Raw genomic sequence first — 23,053 nt, forward strand, 5'->3', positions numbered from 1 at the left:
AAGAAAGAAAAGTCCTATGGATCCAACTGAGTCGAAACGTTAAATATAGAAGACTGTTAATAGTTGTAATAACGATGTAAATGTAAATGACTATAAATTATAGAGTTCCGCAATTGTATTTCAAATGGATTGTAAATGAATAATAAGAGTACATATATTAATCATATGAACTGTACTTTGGATATGGTTGTGAAATAAGTTATTGGGCCTGAAGCTACAATTATGAATAGAATATGAGTTTAATTAAATTAGGTTTACTACGGGTTTCGGGGGCGTTAAGCCCACTCAGGTCTTAGTGCCGGTCCGATCCACGAAAATGGGTCGTGATAGGTTACCAATAAATTTTCGACTCTGATCTTTATTGAAAACACTTTAATATTAATAGAAGGCTAAATTTGAAAAAATGTAGGTAAAATTTATTGTTCAAACAATATTAATTACTTCTTTTTAATATAAAAATAGAAATGAGTTTATCTTCATGCGATGAATGGAGTATTATTCATGTGAGATTCATCTTCCAAATACTGCAAGCATTCAGCCTCTAAACTAACAAATTTATTAAAAAATTCAAACTCAATTCACGTGAGATGAGACTCAAAATTAAAACTCAAAACTATAAATGATAGTTCAATTTGCCACCACTGGTGTAACTGTGAAAGCAAAATCATGAGGACTTTTTGGCTTGCGGAATCTAATCTAGCAGTCTTCCTTTGCGAAATATTGCAAAGCAGTCTTCCTTTTCTTCATGGACAGAAAGTGATATCATAATTAGCTCCGCCAATGCAAGAAAATGTGCTTGTCAAATCATCATAAGCATAGCTATAAGCTTGAGGGCACCCATTCTCGAAAAACATTGAATAATTCGTGAGTTTGCAAGTAGCTGGCGTACTAAAGTTTTCTGTGCAACAATATTCTGGGCGATTAAATGCTACACATGCACTTTTGCAACCAATCACAGAATTTCCATTTGGCCCTTTAATAGCTAACTCATTAGGGCAATCAGAGTTCATATTTCTTGCACAGCTACTAGTAATGCAAGTATTACCGGAACCGCCACTTGGAGAGACTGACATTGGCACATTAAAACCGTCGACAAGACTAACATCGTAGAAATCTTGACCACGGTTTTCTGCTAAAGTGAATTCTATAAGAGAAACTGGTGGATTTCCTCCAGCACCATTGCATGAAACATCTAGAGATTGAGTTGCTTTTGTTGGTAACTGAAAGCCAGTTGTTGACTGTTGAGGCCTATTACCAGCGGTAAGGGTTGCTGGCCAAACTATGTATGGACAATTGTTGGTGAAATGTATTGTTGCGGGGTGAGCTCCTACATTTGTACATCATTGCATGATTAGACATTATTAAAATAAACCAAAATGTATGTTCAATATATATATATATATATATATATATATAACCCTGTAATGTTTTCTTTTTTTTTCCTTTCAATTTCATAATTAAGTGAAAACTAAAAATTTACTTATGCCTTATAAAATTATGATAGATGTTAACATAATCATACAAGTATATATAATGTTATTCTTTTGTTATTCTAATGAAGAAGAAGAAGAAAAAGGCATTTAAAAGAAATAATTCCTTAAAACCGTTAATCAGCAGTAAAGAATGCTCTTGATAGTATAGGAAAAACAAAGTTCTTTCTATGCATAAAATGAATTTTTTATATATGGACACACTAGATGAATAAATTATTAAATAGAAATTACCATAGAAGAGGAAGGTGAAGGAAAGGCCCAAGAGGAAGACTAGATTTTTCATGGTTGAACTTTTTTGATTGATTTTGGAATATTTAGTAAGAAGGAGATGTATTGGTATATATAGCCTCCTAGAATTTCCTTATCATTATTGGATAAATTTATGATAGATGTTAACATAATCATAAATATATATATATATATATATATATATATATATATATATATATAGATTAGCCTCCAAAACTAAATTCAAGAACTGGAAGATAAAAATCGCTTCTAGAGGGAGATATGTATATATTGGAAATTCTTGATGGGTTAAGAGTGGAAATTTCTAATGGAAATTTTTAATGGCTTAAGAGTTTAACATGATTATGAAATCTTTAATCTTTAAAATTTGATATATTAAAAAAAAAATTTTATGCTTTTCCGCTCTAATTGAGAGTGATATTTAGTTAAAGTTCTTTCAACAGTGATCATTTTAAATATTTTTAATGATTCGAGCATTAATTAATTAATTAATTGAGGATTAGATTTACTTAGAATTCCTTAATTTAGTAGGTTCAGTTTACTCTTAAACCCACATAAGTCAACAGCAGCACAAACCCATTTACAATTTTGTAATGGGAATTAAAATCTTGTCTCCAAAAGAAGAGATGGGCATGATATATATATGGAAATTGCTGGCTATTTTTGAATGCTTATGGTTTCATTATTGCAAGCACAACCAAAGTTGTAAGACAAAAATTAGGCACAGCGGATTGGTGAATGCCAGCCGTTAATTTCGGTTTTCATCAATAAAATATCCAACTTTAATTGGACTTACATAAACAATGTAGACAGCACATTTGGGTCTCTAGAAATTTTTTTTCTTTTTTCCTCAACAAGTTTAACTGCACATTACAAACCCATGAGTGGTTTGGTTCAAGTCGTAAATTTAATGGATAATTTATTTAAAGTCAAAAATCTAAACCTAGTGAAGACATTTATATATAGGAGGAGGCAGCCATGGATGCACAAACGAAATTAATTTTATAATAAAAATAAAATTTCCAATTCATTAATTACTGTTATTTAAACCATAACAACAGTAAAATTAAATAGAAAAATTTCCAAGATAGGGGGAAAACATACCAATTACAATCAATAATTTATATATAGATAATATAATTCATCAAGAAAAAGAAAAGATATTAATATTGCATTAGAAATAAAAATATTTCATTCTCTCTATTACATGAAGATTTTACTTGCTTTTATTGAATTATTTAATTAATCCAAACACTATTTGTGGATTTATTGCAAAGTCATTCTTCATGGACAGAAAGTGATATCATAATTAGCTCCACCAACGCAAGAAAATGTGCTTGTCGGATCATCATAAGCATAGCTATAAGCTTGAGGGCACCGATCCTTGAAAAACATTGAATAATTGGTGGGTTTGCAAGTAGCTGGCGTATTAAAGTTTTCTGTGCAACAATATTCTGGGCGATTAAATGCTACACATGCACTTTTGCAACCAATCACAGAATTTCCATCCGGCGCTTTAATAGCTAACTCATTAGGGCAATCGGAGTTCACATTTCTTGCACAGCTAGCTGGAATGCATGTATCACCGGAGCCACCACGTGGAGAGACTGACATTGGCACGTTAAAACCGTCAACAAGACTAACATCGTAGAAATCTTTACCGCCGTTTTCTGCTAAAGTGAATTCTATAAGAGAAACCGGTGGATTTCCTCCAGCACCGTTGCATGAAATTTGTCCGGAGCTACATTCGCCAGTTGCACATGTGAACTTTCCAGTTGAATCGGTAGAACATTCAGTTCGGCCCCAAAACCTTCCGGTGAATGGGGCTGGAACATCTAGAGATTGGGTTGCTTTTGTTGCTAACTCAAAGCCAGTTGTTGACTGCTGAGGCCTATTACCACCGGTAAGGGTTGCTGGCCAAACTGTGTATGGACAATTGTTGGTGAAAGTTATTGTTGCCGGGTGAACTCCTACAATTGTACATCATTGCATGATTAGATATTAATAATTTAAACCAAAGATTATATATGTATGTACATACATAAATACATGTAACTAAAATGTATGTTTAATTATTTTCCATTTCATAATTTTTCTATATATACTAGCCAAAAAAAATTGAAAATTAATAATTTACTTATGCATTATAAATTTATAGCAGATGTTAACTATATATATTGTTATTCTTATGAAGAAGAAGCAAAAGACACTTAAAATAAGAAATGCCTTGTAACAATGGTGGTTGATGATGGGAGCGGGTATAAAGCGGAAACAACCCTCATCGAAACCATATGAGGCAAACTAAAAACATTATCGAACAAATCAATAAACTGACCTCTTGAAGCGCAGAATCGCTCACCGGTCTTCTTTACAGAGATCTTGGAGTCACCCACGATCTTCTGCAGTAATCCCTAACTATCTCTCTTTTGGAACTCTCTGAGTGGCAGAGAATAGAATAACGTGCGTCACGCTCACCTTAGGGTTTTCCAATCTTATATTAAAAAACCTCTCTTCGATAGGAAGATATTTTTTAATATAAAATAAATTAAATAAAAAAATATTTAATTAAAATAATTATCAATTATTTTAAAACTAAATAATTTATCTATTATTTAATACACCCTTAACTTTCCAAATAATTAGGGCACTACAGGGACCGCAGGAATAAAATAAATCAGGCTACTAATTATAATAAGAACCTATGTAGACCAACATATTCTTATTATAATTAATCATGAATTATTCCACTAAAAACTCATGACTGAACTCCTTATTTATTTTACAATTCCACAACATAATAAAATAATGTTCCCCACGTTAAGATTACAAATGCTGTCATTTAAATAACTTACTGACAATTTATTTAACTCATAATATAACTTTAAGATTGTCGCTCAACTTATTTCATGTGTCGGATTCAAAATCCACCTGCAGGGTTTACACTATGAAACCTTATAAGCTTACTTAAAGTGCATCATCAATCTCTAAACCGAGACATGGATTCTATCATTAATTAATATTTCACAAACAAAAAATATCTTTGCCCAATTCACCGAGAATATTATTCCAATAATGAAACTCACCCTTTAATGAATCAAAGCACAAGACAATCAATGTTTGCTCATATTAAAATAAATCAAGATTAAGAATAATAAACATTATTTCTAATGTCCTAGAGAATATGTTTAACAGTCAGTACTAAACATCCATTCTCTACTTGGTCCAATTAAATACATACAAAATGTACTAATCACAATTATTGTTCTTATGCTAATAACATTTATTTAATGCAAATTTCCAATTAAATACAAAGAAATAATTGTCAATAGAAAATCATTCATAGCTATACTATTATATATGCATGGTTAATAGTATATCTCTATCAATCTCCCACTTAGACTCATAACCATGCATCTATGACTTTAACTCCCATTCCTTCTACATGACTGTCAAAAGTCTTTGCTGGTAAGCTTTTTGTAAAAGGATCTGCCAGGTTGTTTTCCAATGCAATCTTTGTCACTACCACATCTCCCCTTTGAACTATGTCTCGTATCAAATGATACTTCCTCTCAATGTGTTTTGCCCTTTTATGGCTCCGTGGCTCCTTCGAGTTTGCAACTGCCCCACTATTATCACAATAAAGTGTAATAGGCAATTGCACTGAAGAAACTACGCCTAGATCCATAAGGAAGTTCCTAAGCCATACAGCTTCCTTTGCAGCTTCAGAAGCTGCCACATATTCAGCTTCCATGGTGGAGTCAGCAACATAAGTTTGCTTAATACTCCTCCAACTTATGGCTCCACCTCCCAAGACAAAAACATTACCAGAGGTTGACTTCCGAGAGTCCTTATCAGTCTGAAAATCTGAATCTGTATACCCAATGGGTACAAGATCGTCAGATTGATAAACTAACATATAATCCCTAGTCCTTTTCAAGAACTTGATTATATGCTTGACTGCAGTCCAGTGTTCTCGCCCAGGATTAGATTGAAATCTGCTAACCATGCCAACAGCAAAACAGATATCAGGTCTGGTACACAACATTGCATACATAAGGCTTCCAACTGCAGAAGCATATGGAACTGCCTTCATGTTCTCTATCTCCTCAGGTGTCTTAGGACATTGGTCCTTAGATAGAGTGATTCCATGTCTGAAGGGTAGAAAACCCTTCTTGGAATCCTGCATGCTGAAACGAGCAAGAATGGTATCAATATAAAGTGCTTGAGATAAGCCAATCATCCTTTTCTTGCGATCTCGCATAAGCTTAATCCCAAGAATATGAGCAGCCTCTCCCAAATCCTTCATATCTTAACGTTGGGATAGCCAATCTTTGACAGAATTCAACATACCTACACAATTCCCTATAAGCAGAATATCATCCACAAATAGTACCAGAAAAACAACCTTACTACCATTCCATTTCTTATACACACAAGACTCATCATGACACTGATCAAAGCCAAAACTTTTAATCGCCTGGTCAAAACAAGTATTCCATGACCTAGATGCTTGTTTAAGCCCATAAATGGACCTATTCAATTTGCAAGGCAAATTTTCTTGTCCATTGTTTATGAAACCTTCTGGTTGCTTCATATAGATGCATTCATCAATACTTCCATTTAGGAAAGCTGTCTTGACATCCATTTGCCAAATCTCATAATCATAATGAGCTACAATGGATAGAAGAGTTCTAATAGACTTTAGCATGGCTACCGGCGAAAAAGTTTCCTCATAATCGATCCCTTCTTTCTGAGTAAACCCTTTCGCAACAAGCCTTGCCTTATAAGTTTGCACTTTACCGTCTATACCCCTCTTTTTCTTATAGATCCACTTGCATCCGATGGGTTTAACCCCTTCAGGTGGTTCTACAAGTTCCCAGACTTGATTAGAGTACATGGACTCCATCTCAAATTTCATAGCTATAAGCCACTTATCAGCATCTTTATCTTGTAGTGCTTCATCGTAACAGACAGGTTCAATATTCACTTCTTCAGGGATTCTATCAAAAGCTTCTCCCAAAAGTGTATATCGAACCGGTGGTCGTCTAATTCTCCCACTACGACGAAGTACTACAGGTTCTGCAATCACACCTTCATCTTGCTGTGGCTGTAAAGCCGGCAAGTCCATGACTGGTGGGACTACATCTTGATCATGTTCTGGAACTTCAACATGTCTGCCCCAACATTGTGCTCCTGTATATTTGGATCAACAGCTGCCACTTCAGTTTCTACATAACTCCCACTACTTTCAGGTGGTAGTGAAAAGTTAGGTACTGAATATTCAGGCTGATGTTGATTTACTGGTCGACTAACATTTCTTCCACTACGACTAGGCAATGGAATGTCAGCTCCAACCATTGATGGTTTAGGTTGTTGTTCTAATGGGAAGGTTCTAGTTGGTATATTTTCTCCTCTCAATTCATACAAGGCTAATTGACTTTTGGGAATATGGTTTTTAATATAGTCTTCCTCAAGATAATGTGCATTGGTGCTAACAATGACCGTTTTATCTTGAGAACTATAAAATAAACCACCTTTCGTTCCTCTAGGATATCCAATAAAGAAGCATAAGTCTGTTTTTGATTCCAACTTATCTGCTTTCCCTTTCAGCACATGGGCTGAACAACCCCACATCCGAACATGTCTTAGACTTGGCTTTCGCCCAGTCCACAGTTCTGTAGGAGTTTTAGGTACTGACTTAGATGGAACCAAATTCAGAATATATGCTGATGTTTCTATGGCATACCCCCAAAACGAAATGGGCAAATCTGAATAACTCATCATTGATCTAACCATTTCCATAAGCGTTCTATTTCTTCTTTCTGCTACACCATTCTGTTGTGGCATACCAGGTGCAGACAACTGTGAAGTAATTCCTTGTTCTGATAAATAAGTAATGAATTCCCTAGAGAGGTATTCGCCACCATGGTCAGACCGTAACGACTTGATATATTTTCCATGTCGTTTCTCCGTTTCTGCCTTGAACTCTTTGATTTTCTCAAAGCATTCAGACTTACGGCGCAACAGGTAAATGTATCCATATCTTGAGTAATCATCTGTGAAAGTCACAAAATACTCAAAACCACCCCTAGCTTGGACACTCATTGGACCACACAAATCAGAATGAATTAATTCAAGTACATCATTATTTCTATTACCCTTTATAGGAAAAGGCCTCTTAGTCATTTTACCTTCTAAACAAGATTCACAGGTTGGTAGTGCCTCCACTTTCAATGAACTCAATGGTCCATCCTTGACCAACCTAGAAATCCTATCTAAATTAATATGACCAAGCCTTAAATGCCACAAATAGGTATGACTAAATTCAATAGGACGTTTCCTCTTCCAGTCAACATAGTTTGGACTCTCAAGTTTGTTTTGGGTTAAGATGTGCGCAAGGGGACTGAATGATGCCATTTCTATATCATGCATTAAACAAAAATAGCATATCAATAATAAACATTGAATAAATCAAAATTGCAAATATACAATATTGATATCACAATTCAAAAAAAATACACATTCACAACATTCATGAATAGCAACCTCGATGGGAGAATTCAACCAATCACATGTTTTGCATATTATAATTAGATAAGACCGGCACATACTACTCGATGGGAGATAACATGCCTCTTAAATTAACATTAATGTGTGAGAAAATATTACATCTGATTCATGTCACTAATTAATTTACTCAGATGAAGAGTTAAATCAATACAGACAAATTAGACTAGTTCAGTAATTATATTAAAACATGACATCTTCCGATGGGGAAGAAATGCAAATAATTACAACTAGAAAGTAATAAAAAACCACTCACAAATTAATTCATATAATTAAAATAAATTAATTATAATCAAAATTGCAAAATAATATATTTTTAAGACAATTTTGCAAATAAAATTAACATTTTTGGTTGAAAATGTTAAAAATTTAGTGTTCTGGTCTATTTATGAAAAAAAAAATTAAAACATTCTGGGTTTATCTTGCAAAAACAGAAAAAATCTGGGCCATTTCGCAAATTTCAGAACTTGTTCGGACTATTTTGCATAAAACAGAAACTATTGGGCCAAAATTGCAAAAACCGAAAATAGTCTAGGCAATTTTAATAAAACCAAAAACAATCAGGGTCACTTTATAATTTAAATAACTCCAGGGGGCCAAAACGGAATAACTGATACTTTCTGGGTCAAAATTAAAAACTAAAAGATCAGGGGTCAAAAATATAAAATTTAAAAAATTGAGGGACCAGACGGGAATTGTTTTTCAAACAGCAGCTTCTTCTTCACGAAGAAGCCCTAGCCGCCGCTGCCCCTTTTTTTTTCCCTTCAACCTCCATTTTTTATTTTTTATTTTTTTATATTAATGCCCATTAAAAACCACTGTTTCAAAAACAAAAGTTGTATCAGGTACTGCACTTTTGTGCTGCTGTCGTTCAAAAACTCTTGAAGCTCTTGTAACCATGTACCAATCAAACAATCAAAACAGATTATAGATACACGATTGAAACATGACAAAATAGCCACCATCATATAGTTTCGTATGGCTCTGATACCAATTGATGGGAGCGGGTATAAAGCGGAAACAACCCTCATCGAAACCATATGAGGCAAACTAAAAACATTATCGAATAAATCAATAAACTGACCTCTTGAAGCACAGAATCGCTCACCGGTCTTCTTTCCAGAGATCTTGGAGTCACCCACGATCTTCTACAGTAATCCCTAACTATCTCTCTTTTGGAACTCTCTGAGTGGCAGAGAATAGAATAACGTGCGTCACGCTCACCTTAGGGTTTTCCAATCTTATATTAAAAAACATCTCTTCGATAGGAAGATATTTTTTAATATAAAATAAATTAAATAAAAAAATATTTAATTAAAATAATTATCAATTATTTTAAAACTAAATAATTTATCTATTATTTAATACACCCTTAACTTTCCAAATAATTAGGGCACTACAGGGACCGCAGGAATAAAATAAATCAGGCTACTAATTATAATAAGAACCTATGTAAACCAACATATTTTTATTATAATTAATCATGAATTATTCCACTAAAAACTCATGACTGAACTCCTTATTTATTTTACAATTTCACAACATAATAAAATAATGTTCCCCACGTTAAGATTACAAATGCTGTCATTTAAATAACTTACTGACAATTTATTTAAATCACAATATAACTTTAAGATTGTCGCTCAACTTATTTCATGTGTCGGATTCAAAATCCACCTGCAGGGTTTACACTATGAAACCTTATAAGCTTACTTAAAGTGCATCATCAATCTCTAAACCGAGACATGGATTCTATCATTAATTAATATTTCACAAAAAAAAAATATCTTTGCCCAATTCACCGAGAATATTATTCCAATAATGAAACTCACCCTTTAATGAATCAAAGCACAAGATAATCAATGTTTGCTCATATTAAAATAAATCAAGATTAAGAACAATAAATATTATTTCTAATGTCCTAGAGAATATGTTTAACAGTCAGTACTAAACATCCATTCTCTACTTGGTCCAATTAAATACATACAAAATGTACTAATCACAATTATTGTTCTTATGCTAATAATATTTATTTAATGCAAATTTCCAATTAAATACAAAGAAATAATTGTCAATAGAAAATCATTCATAGCTATACTATTATATATGCATGGTTAATAGTATATCTCTATCAGTTGAAACTCTTGGTAGTCAAAAAAAAAGGGAAAAAAAAGGTGCCTTTATGTGATAAGTTATGTGCATAAGATGAATATATATATATATATATATATATATATATATATATATATATATATATATGAACACATACACATAGTAGATGAATAAATTAAGAAAGTACCATAAATGAGAAAAGTGAAGGTAAGGCTCAAGAGGGCTAGAGTTTCCATTGTTGAATTTTTTGTAATGGTTAGTTAGAAGCGAATGTATTGGTATATATAGCCTCCAAGAATTGGAAAATTCGAGGACGTGTGCTTTGGGGTACACTAAATAAGTTGTATTCCATTAGCATTAGCTATAGTGGTTTTTTTTTTTTTTTTTTTTTTTTTTTTTTTTTTTTTTTTCAGTTGAAGACTTGAAGAGAAATGAAAATGGAATGAAAAAGGAATGTGTATCGGAAATTTTTAATGGAATAAAAGTGGACTATGATTGTCAAGTCTCTAAAATTTAAATTTTTATATTTATATATATTTTTACATTTGGATCAAGAGTGGTATATTCTAATTTAAAAAAAAAAAAGAGTGCATTTATCAAATAATTAACTTTTAAATATTACTTATTATCAATAAAAGAAAGAATTTAAAAATATTAAAAATAATAATAGAAATTGTCCTTACTATTAATTCAAATTCTCTCATCCACATAAATGTATGAAGTTAATCCAAGTTCAAGGTCAAAAGTGAACTTATTTTTTATTTACAATTTAAGTCTTAATTATAATTTAAGGTGCTATTACAACAAAAGGTCAAAATTCAAGATGAAATTGGTATAAAAATAAAATTAGAGTGAAATTGTAATAAAATATTAAAATGAGGTGAAAATTAATATAAAAATCAAATCAGAATGAAATTACAACAAAACGTGAACAATATATTAAGTCATTAAAATATTATCTCCAAAGAAGAGAAGGGCATGAAATATATGGTTGAGTGCATATACCTTTTCTTATTCCAAGCACAATCAAAGTTGTAGGACCACATTAATTAGGTACGGCTGATTGGTGAATGTCACCCGTTAATTTCGGTTTTCATCAATTAAAATTTCCACCTTTAATTAGACTTAGAAAAACAATAAACCTTTCAGCTTGCAATTACATTTTTTTTTCTTTTATTTAACGGTCAATAATCTGAATGTTTTTCGTTCGATTCAAAAGGCAGGGAACTAAGTCATTAAACAATCAAATAATAAATTTATAGGCTAATTGTAGATAAAAATTTTAGAAAATTGAACTTCTCATATAAAAACTCATCATTTTCACAAGAAGCAATTTTCTTCAATCCACAAAGGAAGTAGAAGTAATTAAATATTATGTGTTATTGCAAACTCCAAATGCCAATAAAAGTGACTAAAATAAAGATGAAAATTAATAAAGTGGGAATTGTATTGAATAGTACTAAGAATTAAGAAAATGACGAAGTCACAGAGAATTTGTCCACTATAAAAAATTATTTTAATATTTTTAATAAATATACTAAAATATTTTTTTTTTCCAAATTTAAGGGAGCCCATTGTGCCCTTGGCCCATCTGGGTCCGTCCTTGGCCACAAATGCCGAAGCAAAGTTAATCTTATAACAAAAAAATAGTGGCTTCACCTACTAGCTGTGATTAAGTTGGCAACCCAGGCCAAATATATAGGAAAAGCTCTCGGATTTGATTATCATTAAATATACCTGCAGGGAAGGGTAAAGAGTTTTAACTGTTACAAAATTTCGAGCTGAATTAGGCGGTCCATAGTAATAAGATCCGAATAGCTTTAACTGTGATTAAATCCTAAGCTGGATTAGATGGTACCGTAATAAGTTTTGAATAACCTTAACTGTGATTAAGTCTAAGCCGGATTAGGTGGTCTTGGTAATAGGGTTCGGATAATGATGGTTTACACTAAAAAAAAATAGTGGCTTCAAAAATCAAACCCCAACTGATATATATATTGACATGATCCTTATTTTAAAATTGCCGGTTTTCAATTTCAAAACCAATTGTAGATTAAAAACATTTTGAATTTTAATTTTATATAATTATAATAAAATAAACTTTTTTTTCTTTGATTTCACAATTCTTTCATTTCTTTATGTTAATGATTTCAAATCGAAACCACTAGCAATAAATCAAACAGTTGGTTCGGGTTTAAAAAAATTAGGAATTAGAACCTATGTTAGGCACACAATCTCAATTCTAGTTTGAAATCAATTGAGCATCATTGATCAAAGTTTAATTCTAATTTTTACTTTTGATTTTGGTTTGATTTGAATTTAAAATTGAACCATCATAGTATAAGATACACAAAATATTATGTTTTGCACAAAATTGAAACAATCAAAACATTTTCCAACTTTTACACCAAAGGCATAATGTAATGGTAAGTGCATATAGGACCTGCAATAGACCCAAATTCGAATCTCCTCTTCTGTTATTAAAAAAAAAAACATTTCCCAACTTTTCATTTTTTATTGCCTACAAATAAATAGTCCCAAAACAATCATGGGCAAAATGTGATAAGATAATTTGCTCCACCATTACATGTAAAAGTGCTAGTCTTATCGTCATAAGCATAACTATAAGCTTGAGGACATTGTTGCTTGAAAATCAGTGAATATTTCGTCGGTGTACATTTCTCTGGTGTACCAAACTCTCCGGTGCAACAATATTGCGGTTGATTAAATGCTACACATGCACTCTTGCAAGCAATAACCCCACCTACTCCAGTAACTGCAAGTTCCGGTGGACAATGGGGATTCAAATTAACCGGACAACCGGTGCTCTTACACTCACCGGCACCAACACCGCCTTGTGGGGTCACCGAAATGGGCAAGTTAAAGCCATCAACAAGACTAACATCATAAAAATCCCTTCCATTGTTTGGTGCTATAGAGAACTCTACAAGAGAGGTAGGTGGACTTCCGGCAACACCGTTACATTGGACTTGGCCGGTGCCACAGTTTGCCGTGGCACAGTTGAACTTGCCGGAAGCGTCTGTAGTGCAACCGGTACGAGCCCAGAACCGGCCGCTCCATGGTGGCAAGGCAGTTAGGGTTAATGATGCTTTGGAGCCTAATTCGAAGCCAGTCGAAGACAATTGAGGGCCACTGCCTGCCAAGTTTGCCGGCCATATAGTGTAAGGGCAATTGTTTGTGATGGTGAATGTTGTTGCTTGAGAACCTGCATGCAAAATTAGAGCTATTAATTTCTTGCAAAATCATTAGTTTTTAAATGGATCTCGTAAATCATCATTGTCTTCTAAAAGAAAAATCACAATCACTCGCTTCCTTTTAAATAAACATTGATGTTATATAATAAACTATTTGTCTATTGCGGATCCATATAACAAACCAATCAAAAATAACTCTTTGGTTGAAATAATGGTATTTCTGACTATTAACGAAAAAAAAACAAAAGAAAAAAAATTTATGGATTGAGTTGGTATATGGATCAAGCGTAGACAATATATATATATATATATATATATATATATATATATATATATATATATATATATATATATATATATATATATATATATATATATAATTATTTACCATTAAATATGTTAGATTAAGAGCAAAAATATTTAAATCATTGCTTGAAAAAAGGAGATTATAAAGAAAGAAAAAAAAAGAAAACCAAACCTATATGATTTTTTTTTTTTTTTTTAAAGAAATAACAAGGAGGTTATTTACTAGAGAAGAAGAGGACGATGAAGGAAATGCCAAATATTGCTTCAATCGCCATTCTTGAGACTTCTTTGGTAATTCCTTTTTTAAGATAATTTTTTTGGGTCGAGATTCGTTTTATGTTGGACGAAACCCTCATATATAGGTAGGGCCATGCAAATCCCTACTTATATATAGAGTTGCAAAAGGCAATTAGTTTAGCAAATCCCTATAAGCATGACCTCTATATAATTTCCATTAGAGTGTGTCTTAATCTAGTAAAAAAAAGGTAAACTTATGGTGTCAAAATTCAAATCTTCCTCCATCAAAACTTGGAAAAAAAAATACCTAATTTGAATTAGCAATCAATAGATGCATTCTATAATGGTTAGTTTTCTAATTCTAAGTTGGTTAGTTTCCTAATTTAAGTTGGTTTGCTATTTTGATAAGTATTTATTTTAATAAGTTGGTTAGTCCAGAGTTGCATCTTGTGCATATTGCTTTTGGAGTATATCTCCTTGTTTGGTAAGTAAATCTCAATAAATTTTTTTTAAGTGATATGAATCTATTTCAAACCAAAACATAAAATATAACATTTTCAATTTAAGTAAAGAGATTGAAAATTTTATGAATCATTATCCTTGAAATAGCTTACCAAATGAATTCCAAAACATGACAATTTCTTATCAAAAGTTAAAAGAATAATATATTCTTTTATTGTTCCATTTATCAGCCTGTTAGCCCAACCATCACATGGCTCAACTTTTTGATCTAATACTTTAAGAGTTCAGCTTAGACTAAGATTATATTCGTCAATAACTTTTTAAGTAATTTTTAGTGTTTTAACCAATCAAAACGGTAAAGGCTATTTTTTATATTAATTCATGTAAGGCTTAGCTTTTATCGGTTTATGAAAAGCTACTGAAACAGCAAACAACTAAATGCACGTTTTATGAAAAGCTACTGAAACAACTAACAACTAAACGCTCCTAGAACAACTAACAGTGACCAAAACATCTAATTTTGCCAAACAGACCCTAATACAATAAGGCTCGGGACACGTAGGCTCAAGTCAGGAATTGATTTGATTCTCATATGATTCTAAATATGCTCTTAAGTGAATTTCTATAAAGGCTCTCTGAGTCTCCTTTGTTCATTTTAAAATAGATATTTTTGTTTGGAAAGCTTATTTAGATAGAATCCCAGTAAAATTATAATTTGGAGGATTGTGCGTGCCCTCCATGCGAAAAGGAAATCGAAACTCCTGATATCATTGTTTGACAGAATGTGATTTGGCTCACAATGTGCAGAATTCTTTTCTTGGTGGAATATCTCAATATCGCTTCTAAGTCCTTCGACAATCTATGTTGGTAATGGGAAAGCATGGTCACTGTAAGGAGTAAAAAAAGCAGTTTGGATGGGTGTCCTCTCACCTCCCGTTTAAAGATTAGATATGAGATCAATCTTTTTTGGTCTAGACAGCAATTATATTGTCCTTGTTAAATAATCTTTGATATAGCCCAGATCTATTGTTCATAGAATTTGTTTGACAAGAATATATAATAATCGGAAGCGTACCTTGATCCATAACGGCAGATCTATGTTATGGGTTACCTCATTGGGGCAATTCGATTGTCACCGTAACAGCAGATCTACGTTTCTTCACTCTGGCCTTTTTGTCCGTAAGTGCTCTCTTAATGGTCAGAGAATAATCAACAGCTGCAGGAGTTTCTTTTATGAGCTTTCTCAAACAAACTATCTCCGTATGTGTTTGAGAGAGCCGTCACACTCTTTTGTTTCTATGTTAACCCTAATCTGTTGATTCTTTTTTCTTTTATAAGGCAGAGGAAGGGTATTAAAACCCTAACTGACTCTTATCCATTAAGCCCAATAACCATCATCTTGGGCTACCTTAATTAGAACCAGCCCTTTAATCACATGGGCCACATACAGATTATTAAAATAATCTAACAATATCCCACTTGGCTCATGTGCATTTCTTGAGTCTATCATGTTTACCTTAATTTGAATTAAGATGATCGGATTATGGCGGTCACAAGTCATTGAACGACATGATTCCTTCCATATATCACAGACCACTTCAATTCATAAAACTTTAATAGAGAAACTATTCAACAAACAATACATTGTTACAATCAACTGTTATTGTTATCTCACTCAAACCATTATTGTATACATCTATAATGTGGATAACACATAAATAAGCAAAAACACATCTTTAATTGAATTTTCAAATGTCACAATAATATGAGCAAAATAACCATATGTAAATATATATACAAGTCTGAACATCATGCTAACAAGGACTTATCTATAATGCCCATTCTATCAACATGGCCAGTGAAGATTTTGGGCGGTAAGCCTTTAGTTAGCGGATCCGCTATCATCAGATCAATACCGATATGCTCAATTGACATTTTGTGTTTTTGCACTTCTTCTTTCACAGATAGGTACTTTAAATCCATGTGCTTTGCACCCTTAGAGTACCTATCATTCTTAGAGAAGAAGACAGCTGCGGAATTATCACAGTAAATTCTCAATGGTCTAGCTATACTGTCGATAATGCCTAGACTTGAGACAAAGTTCCGCAACCACAATGCATGAACAGTGGCCTCAAAGCATGCCACAAATTCAGCCTCCATAGTGGAAGTAGTAATGACAGACTGCTTTCCATTTTTCCATGATACTGCTCCTCCAGCTAGAAGAAACAAGTAGCCAAATGTAGACTTTCTCGAATCTACACAACCGGCATAGTCTGAATCCGAGTATCCCACCACTTCTAGATGGCTGGACTTTCTATAAGTGAGTATATGATCCTTAGTGCCTTGTAAATACCTAAGTACTTTCTTTGCAGCTTTCCAATGGTCCATCCCGGGATTACTTTGATATCGCCCTAACATTCCTACGGCGAAACTAATATCCGGTCGAGTACATGTGTCTGAACATACATTAAGCTCCCAACCACTGACGCATATGGAATAGACTCCATCTCTTTACGTTCCAAATCATTTTTAGGACATTGCATTTCGCTGAACCTATCTCCTTTCTGAATTGGAACTATTCCTGCGGAGCATTTTTCCATTCTAAATCTCTCTAATACCTTATCAATATAAGCTCTTTGAGACAATCCTAACAGTCCTTGTGATCTATCATGGAATATTTCTATTCCAATCACAAAGGATGCCTCTACCATATCTTTCATTTCAAAGTTCTTAGAGAGAAAACCCTTTACATCATGCAACAACCCAACATCATTCGCAGCAAAAGAATGTCATCAACATATAGGACTAACATAATGAGCTTGCTCCCACTGATCTTCATATAAATACACCGATCAACAGTGTTTTCTATAAAACCATATGAAGTGATGGTATTATTTAACTTAAGATACCATTGACGGAAAGCTTGCTTCAGTCCATATATTGACTTCTTTAACTTACACACCAAGTTTTCCTTTCCTGTGACCACAAACCCCTCTGGTTGATCCATATATACTTCCTCCTCTAAGTCACCATTAAGAAAGGCTGTCTTTACATCCATTTGGTGAAGCTCTAGATCATAATGAGCCACCAAAGCTAAAATAATTCTTAAAGAGTCCTTTTTGGAAACTGGAGAAAATGTCTCTTTATAATCAATGCCATCCTTCTGAGTGTAATCTTTAGCAACAAGTCTAGCCTTATATCTTTCAATGTTGCCCTTAGAGTCCCGTTTGGTCTTAAAAACCCATTTACAACCAACTTGTTTTGACCCCTCAGGCAACTCGACTAAATCCCAGACTTGATTGTCACTCATTGATTGCATTTCTTCCTTCATGGCATTAAACCACTTTTCAGAATTATCACATTCCATGGCTTTATGGAAAGAGACTAGATCCTTATCAATGCTCAATTCACATTCATGCTCAAGTGAGTAAACCACATAATCACTAGAAATAGCTCGCCTTCTTTGCCTTTGTGACCTTCGTAATGCTATTTCTTGTGAAACCACTTGATCATTCGTGAATTGTTCATTATTTGCTGGTTCATCATTTATATGGTCATTTTGTGGGTTCGGAATGTTGTTTTGTTGTTCAACCATGTTGTTAAACTGTGATACAACAAGTGGAACAACAACCGAAGAAGAGACATTAGGAAAATCCATCTGAATTGGATTTGCAATCTGAATCTCTTGCACATTCACCTTACGTGGTTCACTACTCCCACTAATTTGGCCATTTTCAATAAATCGAGCATTACCAGACTCAACAATTCTCGTACTATGGTTAGGACAATAAAATCTGTACCCTTTTGACTTTTCAGGATATCCTATGAAAAATCCACTAACCGTTCTAGCATCAAGCTTCTTTTCATGTGGATTATATATCCTTACTTCCGCTGGGCAACCCCAAACATGAAGATGCCTCAGACTAAGTTTCCTTCCCGTCCACAGTTCATAAAGGGTCTTAGGAACTACCTTACTAGGAACCCTATTAAGTAAATATGTAGCAGTCTTTAATGCATGCATCCATAATGATAAAGGTATAGTACAATTATTCAACATACTCCTAACAATTTCCATAAGAGTACGATTCCGCCTTTCAGCTGCACCATTCTGTTGAGGTGTACCTGGCATTGTGTATTGCGCACAAATGCCATGACTTTCAAGGAACTTTGCAAATGGACCTGGGCATTGTCCATTTTCATTAAATTTATCATAATATTCACCACCTCTATCAGATCTCACCACTTTAACCTTTCTATTTAACTGTCTTTCTACCTCATTAATGAATATCTCAAGGATATCCACCGATTGAGTCTTTTCATGCAGTAAATATACATAACCGTACCGTGAGAAATCATCGATAAAGGTAATAAAATATTTTCACCACCCCAAGAGGGAACATCAAAAGGGCCACATATATCAGTGTGTATAAGTTCAAGCAATTCACTGCTTCTTGTGGCTGGATTCTTTAATGTGTGCTTAGTTTGCTTACCTTTAATGCAATCTATACACACATCCCAGTCAGTGAAATTCAATTGAGGTAAGATTCCACCTTTCACTAACCTCAAAATCCTTTCTTTGGATATGTGACTTAACCTTTGATGCCATAAGAAAGCAGAACATTCATTATGTGCACTACGTTTAATACCTATATTGTGTTCAACATTAAACAGGGATTCAATAAATTCAGCATCAAGATTAAAACGATACAAATTATCAATCAAAGTACCAGAACCATAATAGTACTTAAGTTTGTATAATGAAAAAACACCATTATAAATCTTAAAACTGAAATCAACATTATCCAATCTCCCTATAGAAACTAGATTTCTAGCACATTCAGGAACATAGAGACACTTTTCAAGATCCAGATAACAACCAGTGTCTAGGATCAATCTATAAGTCCCAATTCCTTCTATTCATGCCTTCATTCTGTTTCCCATGAATAGGAACTTTTCAGTTTCGTTTATGGGTTAGATCGAAAGAAATCTCTGTATAATATGAGACACATGAGTAGTTGCACCAGAATCTAACCACCAGGTATTATTAGGCACTTCAATAAGATTTGATTCAAAACATACTGAAACATAAAGTATACCTTTCTTTTCAAACCAAATCTTCCTTTTAGGACAGTCCTTCTTGAAGTGACCATTCTTCCTACAGAAGTAGCACTTCAATTCCTTACGGATTTGGCCCTCATTAACCTTCATTGGGGCACTGTCCCTTTTCTTGTCTTTCTTCCCTGATTTGTTGTTGCTGCTACTAGCTCCATTATGAAATGTGAGATTGATGGAGTGTTCCTTCAATTTCTTTAATCTCCCTTCCTCTTGTATCAACATGGCCTTGATTTCCTGAATGTTCCATTTTTCCTTAAGGGTGTTGTAATTCACCTGGAACTGACCAAACTCAAGAGGAAGTGAGTTAATAATAAATTGAACTAAAAAGGATTCACTCACATCCATTCCCATTGATTTCAGTTTGGCTGCCAAATTCTGCATGCCAGTCACATGATCATGAATGGATTGTGACCAATCAAACTTCTTGGTCGTTAGCTCACTCATCAAGGATCCTACGATGGACTTGTCAACTATGTCCGATTGGGAGTATTCCTTAATTTTTAGCATGTACTCTCTAGCATTGTCTATTCTGGGCATTGATGGCTTAACATTTTCAGCCATTGTCATCCTCATTAAGTTCAAGCTCAGCCTGTTAGACCGCTCCCAAACCTCATAATGAGACTTGTCAGCTTCAGTGCTGGTCTCTGTAATGGCTGCTGGCTTTTCAGAGACTAATGCCAAATCCAAGTCCAGAACTCCTAACTGATAATGGATTTGTTCGGACCAATCAGCATAGTTAAATCCATTGAACTTAATCAACCCAGTGCCCATAGCAAACATGTTAAAAGAAGCTGCAACATTACACATATACTCATACGTTAATGCTTTAAGTAAACATAAAATGGATTCAAACCAATAACAACTTTAATTATGCATCTAGATTCACCTTTGGGTAATATTTAAATGCATAACTTTAATCAATAATGATGCCAAGAAGAAAAATACCTTAATAGACTTTCATTGTGGAGTAACTTGCGAGCCTTTATGCAAGTCAGAGAGAAGCACGCCCGTGTTTCATTACAGCACGCCCGTGCTCCTTTTTGGAATCTAGTTACCTTTTTTTTTATTCCATTCAACTATTCAATAATGCTCCATACAATATGCATGTTATCTTTGGATATACATTCATATTAATTAGTACAATGATAAGTCTCTTTAATGCCATTGATTATAATTAATGGTCTACCTTTGGGTAACCTAACAAATTATAATCAACAAACTCAATTGTTCAATTTTAACTTTCATGTCATATAACGGCATCACACAAATATGAACAATTGAAAATTGCATAATCAATGTCTAAAACAATCCAAACAAGGCCACTTTGGTGACTAACAAGTTTTCCATTCATTAAACATTGATTTATGCAGAACTTTTATGAGATTAAATTAAGATCTCAAAACTTTAACGACATAACCCAATAATATGTCATAACCATTCTCTATAAATAACAACATAATAATTTATAAAGTATAAAGAAAACAAACAGTTTTCAAATTTCTATAATTTTGGCTTCGCTTATACCATATAAATCAGTTTCACAATACGAAATTAATTTTCATTAATTAAGCCAAACAAAACATTATCAAACAAATCTAGAACAGGTACAGGCTCTGATACCACATGTTAAATAATCTTTGATATAGCCCAGATCTATTGTTCATAGAATTTGTTTGACAAGAATATACAATAATCGGAAGCGTACCTTGATCCATAATGGCAGATCTATGTTATGGGTTACCTCGTTGGGGCAATTCGATTGTCACGTAACAGCAGATCTACGTTTCTTCACTCTGGCCTTTTTGTCCGTAAGTGCTCTCTTAATGGTCAAAGAATAATCAACAGCTGCGGGAGTTTCTTTTATGAGCTCTCTCAAACAAACTATCTCCGTATGTGTTTGAGAGAGCCATCACACTCTTTTGTTTCTGTGTTAACCCTAATCTGTTGATTCCTTTTTCTTTTATAAGGCAGAGGAAGGGTATTAAAACCCTAACTGGCTCTTATCCATTAAGCCCAATAACCATCATCTTGGGCCACCTTAATTAGAACAAGCCCTTGAATCACATGAGCCACATACAGATTATTAAAATAATTTAACAGTCCTCTCCAAAATATTAATTCCACGACTCAATTCTGCTATCACCATGGTGGGATCTAGTATGCTTTAACCACTAGACCAAGTTATGTTGGGTTGGATGCTTTTGTTTTTCCTTGTAACTTTGTCGTTGTGGTTGGGAAAACAAAGCCTTATTTAGTTCTACCACACGAAGAAGTGATTGACGGTATAAAATTTAGAAGTTCAAGTGTAAATGTCCCTTTCTTATGATGTTAAGACTGGTATTATGAACCTTTAACAATAGTTAGTAGTTGAATGGTGAAATATCATTCTATATATGATGAAATATCATTTGCGTTGGGTACCTCTAACTGGTACTAGCTTTAAATTCAATTTCGATAGAGCCAATATAGTATTGGACAAATTTCAACTTAAATAGAGAAAAAGAAAATTTTATGAATCATTATCCTTGCAATAGCTTACTAAATGAGTTTTAAAACTTGACAATTTCTTGTGAGAATTTAAAAGAACAATATATTTTTTATTTTTAATTGTTCTATTTATCAATCTTTAAGCCAAAACCATCACATGGCCCAATAGTTTAACGGTTCAGCCCAATACAACAAGGCCTAAAACAGATATGCTTATGTTAGGAATTAATTTTGGCTAAAAATGAAATTTTGATTTTGAATGATAAAATTCATATTTAAATAATGAATAACAATTAATTCATCCATCAAGAACGTCGAGCAATCATCATTACCATTATTATTATCATTATATTATTTTTTTTATATAAATCTTATTTTTATAGTATTTTTAATATAATTTTTATTATGATTTTATAGTTTTTAATTACTTTGATTAATTTTTATTTAAATTTATTTATGTTTTTAATAAATATTTTCTCGGATTTTATTTACTTGATTTGAAAGGCTTTTAATAGAAAAATAGCTAAAATTTGCATCAAAGAAAGTTGGAGCTAAAAATTAAAGATAAAAGTTCAATATAGCCAAGTCAGTAAAGTACACGACCTAGCCGTGTCAGAGTCAAACACCACGGTTGTGTCTCCAAGAAAGCTGAAAATTCAAGTGGCCTAAAATTAATTATTTATCCCGTGTAGAATTGAAGCATGGGCGTGTCTTGTGCATGGAGCTACATGAAAATAATAAAAGACTTACCTTGGTTGACTTCCGGCCCTATTTGGTCAAAAAAGACTCTTAGTTGGAAATACAACACAA

At 33.2% G+C, this 23,053-nt stretch overlaps 3 protein-coding genes across 3 annotated transcripts; all 3 read right to left on the reverse strand.

Annotated features, from left to right (window-relative positions):
* Nucleotides 1–503: 503 nt before the first annotated feature.
* Nucleotides 504–1,848, reverse strand: LOC105635118 (glucan endo-1,3-beta-glucosidase-like). The gene is made up of 2 exons (XM_089721900.1): nucleotides 1,725–1,848; nucleotides 504–1,327 (listed from the first exon to the last, which is right to left on the reverse strand). Exons 1-2 carry the CDS (start codon nucleotides 1,774–1,776, stop codon nucleotides 744–746), a joined length of 636 nt encoding a protein of 211 aa, XP_089578026.1. The 5' UTR covers nucleotides 1,777–1,848; the 3' UTR covers nucleotides 504–743.
* A 1,178-nt stretch (nucleotides 1,849–3,026) lies between these two features.
* On the reverse strand, nucleotides 3,027–3,719 carry LOC105635462 (thaumatin-like protein 1; the record flags this gene model as incomplete). The annotated part of the gene is made up of 1 exon (XM_089720915.1): nucleotides 3,027–3,719. A coding segment is annotated over one exon (693 nt), but the record flags the coding sequence as incomplete, so codon positions are not given.
* A 9,151-nt stretch (nucleotides 3,720–12,870) lies between these two features.
* On the reverse strand, nucleotides 12,871–14,312 carry LOC105635107 (thaumatin-like protein 1b). Its single transcript, XM_089721740.1, has 2 exons — nucleotides 14,166–14,312; nucleotides 12,871–13,647 (listed from the first exon to the last, which is right to left on the reverse strand). The coding sequence occupies exons 1-2, from the start codon at nucleotides 14,296–14,298 to the stop codon at nucleotides 12,968–12,970; spliced, it is 813 nt and encodes a 270-aa protein (XP_089577866.1). The 5' UTR covers nucleotides 14,299–14,312; the 3' UTR covers nucleotides 12,871–12,967.
* Between the last annotated feature and the right edge of the window lie 8,741 nt (nucleotides 14,313–23,053).

This window comes from Jatropha curcas, chromosome 5 (assembly GCF_041381405.1).
Source record: "Jatropha curcas cultivar XTBG-Jc1 chromosome 5, XTBG_Jcur_1.0, whole genome shotgun sequence".
Classification (NCBI taxonomy): domain Eukaryota; kingdom Viridiplantae; phylum Streptophyta; class Magnoliopsida; order Malpighiales; family Euphorbiaceae; genus Jatropha; species Jatropha curcas.